The sequence below is a fragment of the Ailuropoda melanoleuca genome, chromosome 8 (assembly GCF_002007445.2).
Source record: "Ailuropoda melanoleuca isolate Jingjing chromosome 8, ASM200744v2, whole genome shotgun sequence".
Taxonomy (NCBI): Eukaryota; Metazoa; Chordata; class Mammalia; order Carnivora; family Ursidae; genus Ailuropoda; species Ailuropoda melanoleuca.
This window is the reverse complement of record NC_048225.1, coordinates 69,004,012-69,020,451: the sequence shown is the minus strand read 5'-3', so window position 1 is coordinate 69,020,451 and position 16,440 is coordinate 69,004,012. Positions and strand designations below refer to the sequence as shown.

Genomic DNA, 16,440 nt, shown 5'->3' with positions numbered 1-16,440 from the left:
TTGTTATCAGGCTGAAACACTGACAAAAACGTCCAACTCTTCGAGCTGATCCATTAAGAACCAACCTGGCTATCTCTTCTCGATGAGCAGTCCAGTCTCGGATGTAATCCTCCTGCTCTTTGATCCGGTGCTTGAACGAAGAACTAGTAGGCATTGCTGACCCAGAGCTCTGCAACCGAGTAGTTTTCAGGGCTGGAGAAGTACGTAGACGAGTATGTTTAGGGGAATTACGGTTTGATCCAAATTCATCTTCTGAGGTGGAAGCATAATCAGTAGGAAAGCGCCTCCATCTTGAATTTACTAAATTAGTTTAATTGTTAAAAAAAGAATTATTATGTTACCTTTTAAAGGAGATAAAAATCATGATTTCAAAAACACCACGAGACACACACAGCACAATTTTCAATAACTGACATACACATATCTCACAAAAATCGTAAGTCCACTACTTCTTAAAGATAGAAACAATACATTTTGGCGAATTAAAAACAATGAGTAATTAAAAACAATTGAAAGAGCATGTTTTCCATAGTACGGTGAATAAAACATTTAGATGAAAAATTCACTAATGATAAACAACTAAGCAAGCTCTATTCATTAATGTTTAACTTGGGTACTTTTTAGTCGCAAATGTTTCCCATCTGAGTGAAGATATGGATTTTTTTTTTTTTAATGACAGTAACAGCAACAACAAAAAAAATAAAAGTAAGGGAAAAGATTTCCTCATGCCACATAGACTTTCAACATGGAGATGGTAAAACCCTCTTTTCCCGACATACACATGTGCATAATTCCTGCTGTGGAAATTATGCGTTTATGGCAGAAAAAAAACATTACCTCTGTCATTCAACATCCTGTTATGCTATGATTGGAAAAAATCTTTTTACGTGGTAAAAACACAACAAAGCATCCTCAGTACAACTCTTGCTGCTTTGACACTGAAAGCATACGGTGAAGACAGACGATGGTGTAAGACCTACAAGGAGCGAAGCTCTCAGGGGCTGTTCTCAAAACCACTGACAGTAAAGGCACAGGAGACACTGAATAGTCACATTAAAGAAAGTGGCAATCACTTTCTTATTTAAGGTTAGTAAAGACATTTAAGAGATGGTGTTGCTGACACATCTGAAAAATCAGAAGACAAATTAATTTCACTACTACTGTAAATGGAAGAACCAAATATACAAATAATTTGTGAAGCACAGGATAGAGGTCAAAAACAGGGCAGTAATGGCTGATCCACGGAAACCTCACAAGGGCAGGAGCCATGCCTGTTTAATCTACTACTGCATACCTAGCCCTTGACAGAGTGTCTGGCTAGCAATGTTTAATAACTGTTTTTGAATAAATGAATGAATTCCTAGATACTGACCATTTGCTTTTCTCAGATTAGGAAAAACCTACTGAGAAGCATGAGATGTTTCTGGTGGCTAAAGTGACAAAAACGCTGCATCTGCTTGGAACTTCTAGTTCCAATTGTATTAATATTAGAAGAGTTTTCTTTCTTCTTCTTTCTCTCTCTTTTCTCCCCCCTCACCCCCTCTTAAAACAGAAACTGAGCTTAGGCTGCATAGGTTGGTGGAGTCTAGAATTCCTTCATCCTACTTCACTGGAATTTTGTACCTCCTGTCTTTTCCTACCCAAACATTTTTGCCTCTCGGACTCTGGTAAGACTCAGGTGGCTGTCAGATAACCCTGGTTTAAGAAGCAGAGAAATCTATAATCAGGAATATGCCCTAAATCAGAGCCTACTCATTTGTCTTGATTCACACTCTCATTTGAAGCTTATGGAGCTTGGAACAAGACTCATAGGTATAAGAAGATATGCAGAAACTTCATGGCTTTCTGGAAAAGTGTACGCAAACACATATACAGAATGGTAGGTAATTACTTATAGTGTCTTTTGAAGGTGATAGTCAATATATTTTCTGGTTTTACCATAATTCATTAATATAAAAATACTTTCACCACAGTGGAAAATTACTATTTTAGACATCTGAAAAATCCTACGAATTGAACTGAGCCTAAGACTTGAAAACAATTTCAGAAAAAGTTTAGGAATAAGAGCAAAAAGGCTTTAGGAAAAAATTAGAAATATTGCAAGGTTTATACTTTTTAATAAAGGCATTTCATTAAACATTAAATGTTTATTCATTTTGCTACCTTAGAATATTATTCATAGAAAACAAGTTCACAAATACGAGAAAGATGATTTGTTAAATTTCCCGATTCTTGATTTAGAAACCATGGAAACCATACTTAGAACAACTGAAAGTTGTTTGGAGCGAAAACAAAACCAATAGCAAAGAGTTTTCATAAACTGCAGGACACGTGAAAGCATAGGTAGGGATGATGGAGCTGAGGGCACTCACACTTGGACGTAACTCAGCGCGGCATCGAAGGCTGCTTGTTTCGTGAGCGCTACAACACAAGGCAGCAGGACGAGCACCTGAGAAGCAAGTGCTAGGTGCCAGGTGACAATATGTAAGTGGAGCCACATTAGAACCAACTTTTAACAGTCTGAGTCTCAAGATCAGAAATTAATTACATTTTGGAGAAAAAAAAAAAAAAGAGAAAAACTCCTTTTTCAAACGACGTTCATAAAGTTCCCACTTACTTTTACAGGCCTATCTAGAGGCCAGTAAGATTGGTGAAGCTTAATAATATCTTTACAAAGAAATGCAACCTCAAGTATAAAGCATAGTTTAAAAACTGAAAGGTCACGTTTTTAGGTCTGTTCTCTTAAAATTGAGGGCAAAAGGAGAGATGAAATAAGTAAGGTATAGCTGAGAGATGAAATTCTCAACTAAGGGTTGTCTTTACCAGTGGCACACCTATCACACGGGGTGCGCGAGGAAGTGAGCTCCCGTTCCGTCTGGATGCCACCTGGCTTGTGGAACAGCCAAGGTGGGCGTGGACACCAGTGGAACGATCACTACTGGCGGGAGAGTGACCAGGAAAGGGACTTTCATGCCAGGGCCTGTTATTTCCCAAAAAACTTCTTTCAGTACCTTTTGCTTTCTTAATCCTCGCTTCTGAACTATAGCAACACAGTTTATCTGAAGAAAACAAAATCCTTACAATCTGCTAGTTACTGCAGAGTAAACTTCAAGTTAGAATGTTTTCGACTTTCCCTACTGCCTACTTATTTCATAGAGTTTTAGACTATTAGGACCCTAGACACTAGCATAAGTTCTTCAACTGATGGAGAAAAAAGGGGCCCAGAAAGGTCTTGCCTTACTTAAATCAAAGTTTAAGCCAGGTCTACCGACTCCCAGAGTTCAAAGCTCTTTCGTTGTTATCCCTAGGACTTCACAATTACATGTTAGAAAATCCTTATTTAAAAACATTATTTTTACAATTCCAGTTAGGCTAATTCTTCTTTGAAAAGATATGCTCAATTTCTCATGGAATGATGGTTTTTGGGATTTCTAATCATGAAGAGAAATTTTACTTCTTCCTCTTTAATTTTATTCTGTTCAGGTAAAATCGTGCATAGAATTAAATTTAATTTTATAGCATTAGGCTTATTTGATATATTACTGACACTAGTAAGAAATTCCAGATAAATCGTTAAATTGAAAATTTATGTCAAAGGTATTTGAAATGCCAATCCCTAGGGAGGCTTTCTTGGTTGGTGAGCTGCGAGACAGCACATATAATAAAATCAAAGTTCTAAGATCAGCTTAATTACTTTTATAGCTAACCTGAAAATTATTTTAGTTACATTAATTACAAAACTTAACTTAGTTATAAAATTACACAACATTCCCTCTTACAGAAATAATAAACTACTATATTCATTATGAAGAGATACTGTCAAAAATTTAAAAAGAAAGAGTTATTAGGATTATTTTTTTGTGAATGCTCTGATTTCTTTTACTGCTAACCAAAACTTTGTTGGCCTTAAAACACATCCACATCTATAGATGTAACAAATACATTTCAGGAAATAAACACTACACTTTCATGCTTTGTATCAGAATATTTTGGTGGGAAACAAAACCACAAACACATTTTACAGGTATATTTATAAGCATGTAGCAATAAGATCATCGGGGGAGAAAAATCCCTGGCGATGTTCTGTATTGATCTTTGACCTGGAAGAAGAAATAACTAAAGCCATGCATGCCCAATACCTAATTCTTACCATCTATAAAATTTGAGGTTTAGAATAAAAAGGAGAAAGCAACAGTCTAAAAAAAATTCTAAGGAGGTTAACATGATATAATGTGCACCTAAAACATAATGAAAACCAACTTGCTTTATTTTGATAATTCAGCACACTTAGTTTTAAATATGTCTTATCAAAATAAATCTGGATATTTTAATATAATTTTATATTGAAGGAATGGGGGGGAAGTGGGGAGTGGGGACTAAGCTTTCCTAAAGTTTCCTAAAAACTTTCCTATATCAGAATGAAAGAAGCATAAAAGAACTTTTACTCTTAATGTTTCTAAGTCAGAAATTCCATTCTTCTAATTTTATCTTATACATTTCTTTGAAAAACTTTTTTTAGACACAGCCTACATTATGAAATTTGAAACATTACAGAATTATTTTCACGTATGTCCATCGGGACATACCACAGGTTCAAGGTTCAGAGATCTCTAAGTCCTTTAAAGTTCACAGTTCGTACAGCAACCCTGACAGTGTGGTTTTACATGCTGTTAAATCATATACATATTTTTAAGATTGTATTTATTTATTTATTTTGAGAGAGAGTGAGCATGAGCGAGGAAAGGGGCAGAGGCAGAGGGAGAAACAGATCCTCACTGAGCAGGAAGCCTGACCTGAGCCAAAGGCAGATGCTTAGCTGACTGAGCCATCCAGGTGCCCCTTAAATCATAATTCAAAAGCTAAAGCTAAGAATTTTTATATTCTTTTCCCATTCAAGGTATTATAATTATCTTAAGTAGAAATACCACAGTATGAAAGAAACCCCAATTAGCAACTAGGTCAAAAAAGTGTCTGTTTTTCTCGTTATTTTTTTTATTACCTATCCATATAACTATTTTATACATTACCACTGACTACGAGATCCTAGTCATTATCCTTCTAGATGGGATAGAATATTATAAACAGGCATCTTGAGAGAATCCTGGATCACGATGTGGCTTCATGAATTAGTAAAACATCAGAATTACATAGATGACAGTGGACAACACACCACGTACATTGTATGTTGGCCTTGCATATACTGCTGAAAATAATGCAATAACTCCCGCCGTCCCCTCTGGGAGCTTGCAAGCACACAGACATAGACTGTTTCTGAGAGCTAGACCGGATGTGGGAGAAGCAGCAAGAGGCTGGGAATGAAAAGGCCCTGAGGCTTCTCGTCCTGTCCCCGCCACGGCTAGGTGACCAGGGCGGGTCACTGCATCTCTGGGCCCGAGTTACCTAAACTGAATGACCCTTCCAGCTTTTCAATTCTATGGTTCTAATTATTTAATATGCTGCTGCTAAGTTGGAAGAAGGCCCAAATCACGTACCTCAATTTACCCTAGGGAATTTCAACAAGCAATTCAAGGTACTTTTTGGATACAGAAAACTGCACATGTATCAAGTTCTGTATTCAAAGTAGAAAACAAAATTTATCTTTAAAGACATAACATAGCATCTTATAGTGGTTTCTAAGGAGTTGCGTAAGTAGTCTTATTTGGCTTGCATCTCACAGAAGCCCTGTGTTCAACACTCACAGTGTTCAACTGTGAGTAAGACTAGCTTACTCATGTGTTATGGCCCGGACGACTGGTACAGAAGGAACCGTCCCATGCTACTTGGTGACACACAGCTTACGGTGAGACAGGAGGAAACGGTAACATTCCCACGTACTGAAGTAGAGATGAAGTGATCGAACAAGCCATGTGGCGGAAGAAATTCTATCACAGTACACACCATAGAAGGCAGCAAAAAGGAAATGTGAATTGAAGAGGTAGAGCCATAAGAACGACAGAAAACCAACACTAGGTAAACATCAACGAACGGACAGCAGTTCTGAAACGCTTGCGACAACTGCATGAACCAGCAACGAGAGCTTCAAGTGCAGAAGCGGGGAGGGCGGGGGCATGAGGGGAAATGCCAGCTCTTCGTTTGCAGTCAGGATTCTATGTCCCCTATCTTCCGCCTACATCCACTCCCACCATGGATCTGCCCGCCACCACCACAGTCAATGACCCGGGGAGAGGGAGGTGTGAGTGGAGGGGAGGCATGCGAGAGTGAGGACGAGAGAGGAGGAATACAAAGTGAAAACAGAACACGAGGGGCACCGTTAGGTTTGAATCTCGTGGCTACACTGCGGTAGATGGCACACTCAAAACACCGGATTGCATACCAACCTTCCCTCGCTCTTCCCTCAAGCCTTAGGGCTCACTTGGATGCTTGCTGATAAGAGCTCCCTAAGTCTCTGAGCAGCTGGCCTCCCCCACTGGCCTCTGCAGCCCCACCTGGGTGTGAGGCTGATTATGAAGTCAGAGTCCAGGCTCACAGGGTACACACGAGTATCTGGGTTAGGGCTCTGGTCACACACGTACTCTCCCGGGCTACAGCTGAGTATGAAGTACACCAGCAGACAAGTATCCCAGGAGCCGTTAGATTCTGGCGGGGACGAAGTAACTTTTGGAATTACACTCAATGACAGCTCACGACTACAGTTAAGTAACAGAAGAGTGCTTTCTGAGACAGTACTCATAACCAGTTACATTTCTGTAGCCCGGTTAGACCCATAGTGCTTAGGGATTATCTCACGAATCCATCTTCTTCCACTGAAATAAATTAAGAATTAGTTTTCACCTGCCCCAACCGTAAACAGATTGAACTTTAAAAGCATATGAGACATTTCTACATAAAATGGGAAAACAAGGGTAAAATAGCAATTATTTCACTTAGCTCTCAAGGAACAATAAAGGGTATCCTGCTCTTCAGATTAAGGGCTTTGAATTATGTGAGGATATTTAAAAATCAAACACATGCTTTTAGCAGTACAATGTTAATTCCTATTATTTAAACCAGATATTATTCCTCATCTAATTTGACACACGAATCCAGATACTGTGTCAACCAGAAAACTAACATTCCAAAATAGGTTCTAATTTTGAAATCATTATTTTGCCCCAGGGCATTAATTGGAAGTGTGTGCAACTTCTGAATTTTCCACTTACTAATGAGCTAACTAAAATAATTTTTATGGGAGAAAGTACCCTCTTATAGCATAACCTTTCTGTTGAATATTTTTAGGAGTAACACTAGACATCTAATTTTTTAAAAGAAGGAGTCCCAGAACATGAAAGAAATACGCTAACATTATAAAAAGTCTGGACCCAATTTACCTGAAGGAGAGCCATGTGCTGAGCTCATACTTTTGACCTTGGAGTCTGATAGCCGAGAGATACTGTTGGCTCTAATTCTAGGAGAAAATTTATCTGAAGGTACTAATCGGGCTCCACTTCGAATGATGGCTTCTGCAGTCCGTGAAGAGGCACTGCTTCTAGAGATTGTTGCCTCAGAGTCACTGCGAGCTGACAGTGAGCCAAGCCTTGTTCGACGTGGCTGAGCCAACAAATCAATCCTAGAGATGTTACGCCTTCCCGTGGGTGGCTTTGACGTGGAACTCGTTGTGGACACTTCAGAAGCAACAGATGCTCTGTCAGCATCAGCCAGCTCGCTGTCGGACACTTCGCCAAGTCGTGCTCTGCGCAAGAGGGAAGTCCTGGTAGGTCGCGGCCTTGGAAGAGTGGTTGATTTACTGGAAGATGCAGGTGCGACGGGGGAAGTCTTAGATTTAGTTACTTTACTTCCGTCCAGTTTGGAATGTGCATGCTCCTCAGCTGAGGTAAGTGGAGTCCTGGCGTGAGATTTACAAGAGTAAGTTTCCTGATCCGACGACATAATATCCGAGATAGCAGAATGAGGAACGCTAGAGGTCTGGTCATCGTCTGTTAAATCTACCGAAGGCTGCCTCATTCTTCCACTGGACTGGACAAATTTACGGCCATCCGCTCTTGAGCCTACATCTGACGAACGACTTTTTGTTTTCTTCTCCATTTTCTCCCTAGCACCTGAAGATGATGATTTTGTAACATCTTTGGAAGGAGAACCCGTGGAACACCTATCCTTATAGAGACTCGTGAAACTCTTTCGCTTTTGGGTTGACTTTCTTTCAGTCTCTCCTGTGACCAGACTGATTGTACTCGCTGTGTCCACATCAGATTCTGGTGAGATGGAGTTGTCTCTATTGTAACTGGGAGTATCCGGGCCTTCGTCAGTTTTATTATCTTCACGCAGTTTGGCTTCTAGAAAAGCCATTACTGCTTCTGTGTCTTTCAGAATAAGGGTGGTGTCCATGCTAGAATCAGTATCCATGGAGTCACTTCTTTCTCGTACTCTGCCGGCAGCTGTCAATGCCAGAGAAGGGGGCGTAGATGAAGTCTGCTTATTTATATGGGGAATGAGTTCTATGGGTATGTTCGGGCTAGGTTTCTCTATGGTGAAGCTTCCTTGCCGCACCAAGGACTTGGAGGATTCCTTCTTATCTCCGCCCTTTGAAGTCTGACCTTTGAGAACATCCTCGGCTTTTCTTCGCTTGCCCTCGTTTTGTGTCACCCGTTCTCCTTTGCTTGTAGAGTGTCCTGGAATTCTGTCTTGAGGCTGTGACTCTTGTTTAAAAGGTTCCTCCCGGCACCTGTCTATCTGACCTGCGATGTTCTTGGAAGCTGACAACTTGGTAGGTGTCCACTGCGCCTGTTCCTTTTGTTCTTGCTGCTGGATTTTAGCTAATGTCTGCTTTACCAAAGAAGCTTCCTTGTCAGTTTCACTCTTGTCCTTTGCAGAAGAGCTGCCCAAGTGAAGCAGGGCTCTACCATCTCCAGCAGGTTTCGCGGGCTCCCCGTGCACTGCCTTGCTCATCTTACCGAGGGCTCTGTCGGCATCCTGCTTATCTTTCTGGTATGCCTGTGCTTCTTTCTCCTGAAGTTCCGTGTCTTGCTTTTCTCCGATCTCTGACCTCTGTGTTACACCCTTGGCCCTGGAGCTCTCAAGAGACTTTTCTTCATTTGGAAGCTGGGGAAGGGTGCGTCGTCTTCTCTCTCCCTGACTAGCCAAGGAGGCTGCTGACCCAGTACTTCTCACCGAAATGCCAGACTCACTGACATCTGCATCTATCAAATAAAACCAGAAAGAAGGCATGTATGAGGGCAGAAAAGTACACATAAGAAGAACATCATCTTACATTAGATTTTGCAGTGTGAGTTAAAGAATGGCTTAGCGTAGAAGAAAACTTTGCATAAACAGGCCAGCGTTGTGACAGAGTGGTTTCAAAAGCAAGTACACCACCACAATGTACAAATAGGCAGACTACTAATAGGGCGAGTCAAGAGAGGCAGTTTGAGGAGATGGAAATTGGGGTCATCTGTTCTTAATCCTCCATCTGTTGCTCTCTTTCCCTTTCAATGTATTTTATGGCAGGGAAGGTCACTGTGTTCATTCTTGCTCCTGTAAGGTCCATGAAATTTTGCTCAAGAAATTCTCTTGATCTCAGCTCAGGTCTTGATCTCAGGGTCATGAGTTCAAGCCCCACGTTGAACTTAAAAAAAGAAAATATATATATATATATATATATATGTATATATAGCCTTAAAGAGCAGGCACTGTTATCTATCTGAAAGAATGACAAGTTTGGATTTCCTAAGTAAAAGAGAAAACACAAAACTTTACAAGGTTTTCTAAAAAAAATTTAACACTGACTAAAAGAATTAAAAAATTCTTTAAGGATTTTATTTATTTATGAGAGAGAGAGGGAGAGAGACAAAAAGAGAGAACACAAGCGGGAGGAGGGGCAGAGGGACAAGCAGACTCCCCGCTGAGCCCAAAGCCCAGGGCGGGGCTCCATCCCAGGACACTGAGATCATGACCTGAGCCAAAATCAATAGTCAGACGCTTAAAGGACTGAGCCGCCCAGGCACGTTAAGAATTTAAAAAATTTTAAGTGTGAAACAAGAGAACAGGACTTATCATACTTTTACAAACTGAAGGATTTTTAAATTATGGTCTTCCGGTGTATTAACACCTCATATAGAAACACACGATCACTTTCACTTTTCACAATTAAGTGGAAGACAATGCGAAAATATATACTATGATGTTTCTATGTGAGAGAATTTGAGAATACCTGGGGATTTTCCTGACTGCTATACATGGAATGCGTTTCTAAGAAAAGGGACATATCTGTTTAGGGAAATATAAATCAACACATAAAGCATTCTCATCTTTGGGGTAAGTGGAGACAAGATACCAAGACATCGTTTGTGGGTCTTTTCTCCCTTTATAATTCTGAAAGTCGAACATTTAAATTTCACAGCAATAATAATGGTTATGATGCAGGAAAACAGCTACTAACCTTCCTGATTCAACCCTAGCGATTAGTCATGATATCATTGTATTTTTGTCTCATCTCCGTAGTGCTACCAGAAGCTCCTAAACGTACTTGCTATTTTATCTTCTTGCATCTTTCTAGCAATTCTCACACTGTCCTGCTCCTAACACCCATGCGATGAATTTGTTTAACAAGGATATTTTAGGGTGTAAGTTGATTCATCAGCTTATCTAAATAAATTAATTTAGAAGATGATGAAACATGTTGAAATGAGATAATAAAGGGTCAGCTGGCTTGTTATATTTTATAACAAGGGTAGAATCTTGCTTTCTACAGCTAAACTGACTAATTTCACAATGGATTCTTGGGAAGTTTACCTACCCCCTTCGACACCTCTGTTTGGGTTCCTTGTTTCCCAACCGGTGACCTGTTTATGTTAATCAATCTGCAAATCACTCAGTCTTTTCCAAAGATTCTTGGTAATACTATCAATTACTTCTAATTTCTACAGTGAATCAGTGATATAGCTTTTCTAGTACATTGCTATGCATCTTGCTCAAATACTTGCTGAGTAATGTTTACAAAATTCCTAAACCATACTTTTGGGGTGCCATAAACCAGAGACAATAAATTTCCATTTCCATTTTCAACAATAGCAAAATTAAGAATACAGATAAAAATCCAAATGCAAATTATCCTTGAGGGTTTTATTTCTAATTAAGAATGTAATTAACTGAACATAATAACAAAATCATTAGAGGCATAAAATTTCATTTTCGTTTTTTTAAAGAAACTTTTTATTTTAGTTCACAGAAATAGTTAGAAGGCAATAAAAAAAATCACAATACACAGACTTGCAAAAGATATTAAGTAAATTAAGTGTGTATTAGTTCTTTTTTATTGAATTGTATTTAATATTTTTACTTAAATGCACAAAGTAGCACTAAAATATTTGTTGTATTAATGATATTAATGAATGTTATAATTTGGAACTATTGTTAGTCTTACTTTAAAATTTTCATTTTTAGATACATCATATATATATAAACTTGTATACATGTTCATGTGTTTCACCTACAAATTATCTCCTATCTTCAGTTAGGTTATATTTTAATGATATCTGCATTATTAGCACAAATAAAATCATAAAAATGTAGTATAACCATGAGAATATGTGATTATGTTTTATTTAGGTTTAATTCACTTCTCACTATATAGATTTAGTTCGTTTTTAAAAAATACTAATGTATGATTCACAAAAAAGAAAGAAAGAGAGAGAGAAAATACCATTCTCTAAAGGAACAGGTACAGACAATTCCATTATCCTTTCTTCTTGATCATGCCTTGTATGATTTGCGGCCAAACTAGCCCACTGTGAAACCCAGCGCTTGTTTCCAGATGAAGATGTGCCTTCCTAAAGAAGAAAAATAAGGGAATGAAATCATAGGCTATTTAGTCAGAGAGTTCTGTGTAGTCACATTATCCTGTCACACGAAGCCGTATTTAAACCTCACATTGCCATATTGTCATTAATTAAATTTCCTCATACAGAGAATGAAGATTCTCTAGGTACCCCTTTTAACTACATCTTATTATTACTGTAAATATGGTATAATTTTCTCTACGTATTAAATACTAACGATGGCACTAAAATAAGCACTTAGAGCTTCACATTTACTGCAGCGGGACGAGTCTGGTCTGTCACTGCAGCCTTACCACGACACCGGGAGAGCCAGCTCTACTGTGTTCTCTGGAACAGGAATCTAAGGTTCTCTGGCCCTCTCGGTGCTTCTCGGAGTCAGACTGGTCCCAGAGTCCCAAGGAGCATTAAATCTGCCAGACCATGTCTTTAGGGATTTCAAAAAGTAACGCACAGCTTAAGGCTTCTTTTTACAACACTTCATTGTTTCCGGAAGAAGCCAGAAATCACTCAACCTTTAAGGATTTTTCTATAACTAGGCTGAATCTAGACTGGTGCACGTCCAGAACTGGCCTGAAGGCAAGTGCTCTTTGAATCGCTATAGTCAAGTGTGAAATGGAATTTAATTCATGATATGGCTCCACAGACTTATGGACATATACTGGTATATACATATACGTATACTGGTAATATACAGGACAATCTAGGCATTTAATATGGGAGCTCTAGGGAGTACAGAAAAAAAATATGTTCCCTCATGAAAAATCCAAGTCAAGGCTTAATTTTGAGACTGGAATGACAACTAAGGATTGGAAGGCTATATAACCAAAATCATATTATGAATTATTCAAAACAATACCTTAAGTATCAGATTTACTGTATACTAGGGATGACAGGCTAAAAACTGATGAAGTAAATATTTTATACAGGCTATGTAAATGATGTCAAGAATAGGTTAAAGTAGTAAGTACACACAGTAATATACATACAGTGAAGCCTAAGGATTCCTCCAAAGCCTGCTGAACCCCTGAATCCCTTTCGAGACTCTGCGCTAACTGCCCACAGTTCTCAGCATGAAGGAGGTCCTGGAGCCCCCGACACCCTGACTGACAGAACTGTCCTGTGAAGGTTCTCGTGGCCTGCTTAGGTGGCTCCTTCAAAGGGAGGCACAGATTGGGGCTACACAGGAAGCCTACTTGGCATGGGCTGAAGGGACAGAAAGGGGAGTCTTACAGAGTTCACGTTCATCAGAATCATTGCTAGAGCAATCAGGACACCAAAACACTGCGCCGCAGAGAAGTACCACTTACTTTCAGTAAGGAAATTAAGCATCTTATAAAACAGAAACTAGAATCAAAATTCTCTAAGATTAAGGAAGAGAAAAGAACACTAAAATACACAATTGCTTTCAGGAAAAAGCAGACCATTAATGAACAATTTTAACATAAATAAAAAATACAGGTGGATTTACCTGTCTATTGAAATATTTTATTTACATCTCATATAAATGCAACATTTTATTTATGTGTTTTATTTATACGTTAAGATTTTGTTTTATTTACCATTTGTATATTTACCATTTGTGTATTTTAAATCACCTCATTTCCTAAAAGGTGGTATGGCATAATGAGGCAGAGAATGACTCAAGAAAACAAGGCCTCTTACGGTTCAAACTCTGGCTCCACAAGGCACTAGGCTTTATGACCTTTGTCAACTTAATTTCTACATATTTCAGTTTCCTTATTTGTAAAACGGCACAAGAAAGCCCTATTGGATGTTAGCTCTTATTGTCTGAATAAATTATAATGAATTAATACATATACCTTCACACTTCTCTTTGACATAACGTGGAATGACATCCTAATATCATTTCCAATACGGGACTATTTGTTGAGGGCATAAATCTTGGGCGGTTACTCTGCTGAGTGCTTCAGACTTCACTGAACTCCCTGTAAATAAGCCCTATCAACAACCCCATCCGTACAGATGAGACAGTTGCCGCTAAACGGGAAGTGCCCAACACAAAGGCACGCTGCTCAATGTGGCTGCTCTGGGATTTGCACTCAGGTCTGCCTGCTCTCCTCTACCGGACTGACTCCCTAACTCTGTTACCCAGCCCATCCTTGGTTAACTTCAGGTTATCCAAATCACAGCCGGGGCTGCACCGTGCCCGCACTTATCAGGTATGTAAGTTGTATCTGTCTGGCATGACATTCAGACCTGTCCATGCTACACACATCCCCTCCTAGGAAGTTCTAGCAGTGTCTGTTTTTTGTTTTATCTCATAAAGCCAGTCAGAGCAGTGAGTATGTAACTCATCAGCTTTTCTGAAATTAACATTTTCCCTTCACTGATGAGCACAGTAACATAATTTAAAAGAACATAACAACAAAAACTGAAACAAAATTACTGCAAAATTGCTTTAGGCTTTTATTAGAAACAAGTTAATTTGTGAGAATTTAGTTTTTAGAAGAACTCTCAAGAGGATATATCAATTACTTAAAATAATATAATTACAAAAATGATGAAAATTAACATTCTATGTGTGTAAAAGTTACATATGAGGAAGGGACGTGTACCTCTGAGCTGTGAAATCCGGGTGTACTCAGTGGCTTTCTTTCTTCCATTACTACTGCAGCAGAGCTGAGAGCCCAATCTTTTATCAGATCTTTATGCTTTTCATTGATAATAGGCCTATTATAATCCTGATTGTCATCTACTCCAAATACCTAGGAGGAGAAATTATTTTATAAATGAAAAGTCTGAGCACCAGATTGCTAGGAATAGTATCAGTAACTTCAGAGGCAAATAAAAATACTCTGAATTAATTTCGATGGGTAGTTCACTAACAGGGAAAACATGTTTAAGGACAGGGTAACATCCAGCCAAAGCCAGAGTCGGAAAGAAAAACTGGGCTGTGGCAGCTTACTTCATAATAAATGAGACTGTCCTTTTTAATATTTAGCCAAGTACTCTGATAATAAAATAAATAGCCAGGATATTACATTTGATTTGTTAAAAGAAATTAATAATGTTAAGTATTATAATAATGCAGAGTTAGGAAAGAATACCACTTCAGCTGTTTTCAGCTTGTCTCTTTGCTCTATTATTTATGAGAAGCATGTTGCAAAACTATAAACATACGGCTGATTTCCCTGGCTCCTTCCCTAACAAATGTGTAACACTGACATGCATGGATTCAAATTATACTTGGAATTCTCTAAGGTCCCACATATCAGGTTCTGTTGCACGACCTCTGTACGGAGTACAGCGTGATCTTCAAACTCTACTTGCCTAAAAATTCATTGAAAGGCCTTTGAAAGGCAGATCCTGGGTCTCCTCCCACAGATCAGCATTTTCAATAAGCAGGTTGACTATGGCCAACACTTGTGGAATATTTAAATACAGAGACCAATAATCAGGTGCTCGATCAAGCGCAGGATCTGAGTCTTACTGATTTCCTGGCACATAACCAGCTGGAATCTGCCTGACTGGAGAAAGGTTATAACTACATAAACTTTAACATTCCATTTTACTAGTACGTTTCTTGTTCCCAATGCTTATTATTTATAGATTTTACTTGTGGCTCTAATTACTATAATCAAAAAAAGTATTATGCGTTTGAATTAGTGCTTTGTAGAAAGGATCTTTAGGATATAACCAAAGGGCATTCTTTGCTATAAAAAGGGAAAAACACCTTAAACTATTTTCTAGAAAGCTTTTTAATGATCATACAGTATACCTGATAAATTCTGAAGCCCACATTTAGTAAAGGAGACATGATTTTCAAATTCACTAAAACTTGGAAATTTTACCACTAGATGGCCTTATTACTTAGTATTTAATTCAAATATTACTACAGTTTTCAAGAATTGTGATTTAATATCTCTTGAACCACTCAATATTTGAATTATCTCTGCTTTAAAAGTAAATTGTATATTGCTAATTTTAAATCAAATACGGATTTTAATACACGGAAGCACAGTTTACAGAAGGAAAAAAAAAACCTGTTTCATTTTGTTAATCATCAGAATTGGTAAATTTAACACCAGTAAAAAATGCTGTGTATACCGTTCCACGTGTTCTGCCTCCAGTCCCACCGGTAAAGAAAGCAAATCAGAGCTACTCGAGTTACTTGGGACTGACGTAAAATAAAAACTTAAAATTATTTCTAAGTCAAGTCACTGACCTCCAAGTTTACTGGGATTTATTTCCTTATTTTTACAATTACTGGGGGGGGGGGACTCTAACTCCAGTTTGCGAGTAAAAGACAAACGCGCAGGTGTGAGGACGCGCATGTGCTATCTGGCATGTTAATTTATAGGCGATCTCAGGTGATTTTCTGATTTGGCGATATTGACTAAAATGGACTTCCAGAACTTGTTCTCCTCAAACTCTGGAGCACCACCAGTTTCCCGTAAGACATAATAAATCACCCCAAATCACTCTGACACTATTTCGAAATGACAACAAAATACATGCAAAGAAGTGATGCTTCTGGGGAAGGGCGGCTGACGCTGTGCAGAAAATACTCAGATGACTTTCTACAGATTGCTTGTAGAGCCTCAGAGCCAGCTATGCATGCACACCCGTCAGAGCAGTTAAATCACCCTCTGCTTCCCAAACAAGTGACAGGGCCTGAAGCACGACT

The 16,440-nt window shown here is 38.7% G+C and overlaps 1 protein-coding gene across 11 annotated transcripts in view; it reads right to left on the bottom strand.

The window, feature by feature from the left end:
* Positions 1-16,440, bottom strand: part of CEP170 (centrosomal protein 170) — a 119,646-nt gene that overhangs the window by 17,292 nt on the left and 85,914 nt on the right. For 7 of the 11 annotated variants that reach the window (XM_011216658.3, XM_011216664.3, XM_011216662.3 and 4 more), the window contains 4 exons: positions 14,369-14,518; positions 11,657-11,783; positions 7,329-9,155; positions 66-300 (listed from right to left, as the gene is read on the bottom strand). In XM_011216658.3, the coding sequence (XP_011214960.2) occupies positions 66-300; positions 7,329-9,155; positions 11,657-11,783; positions 14,369-14,518 (2,339 nt within the window). The remainder of the gene's footprint in view (positions 1-65; positions 301-7,328; positions 9,156-11,656; positions 11,784-14,368; positions 14,519-16,440) is intronic. The other 4 variants (XM_011216663.3, XM_002929963.4, XM_019792790.2 and 1 more) reach the window with 2 other exon arrangements.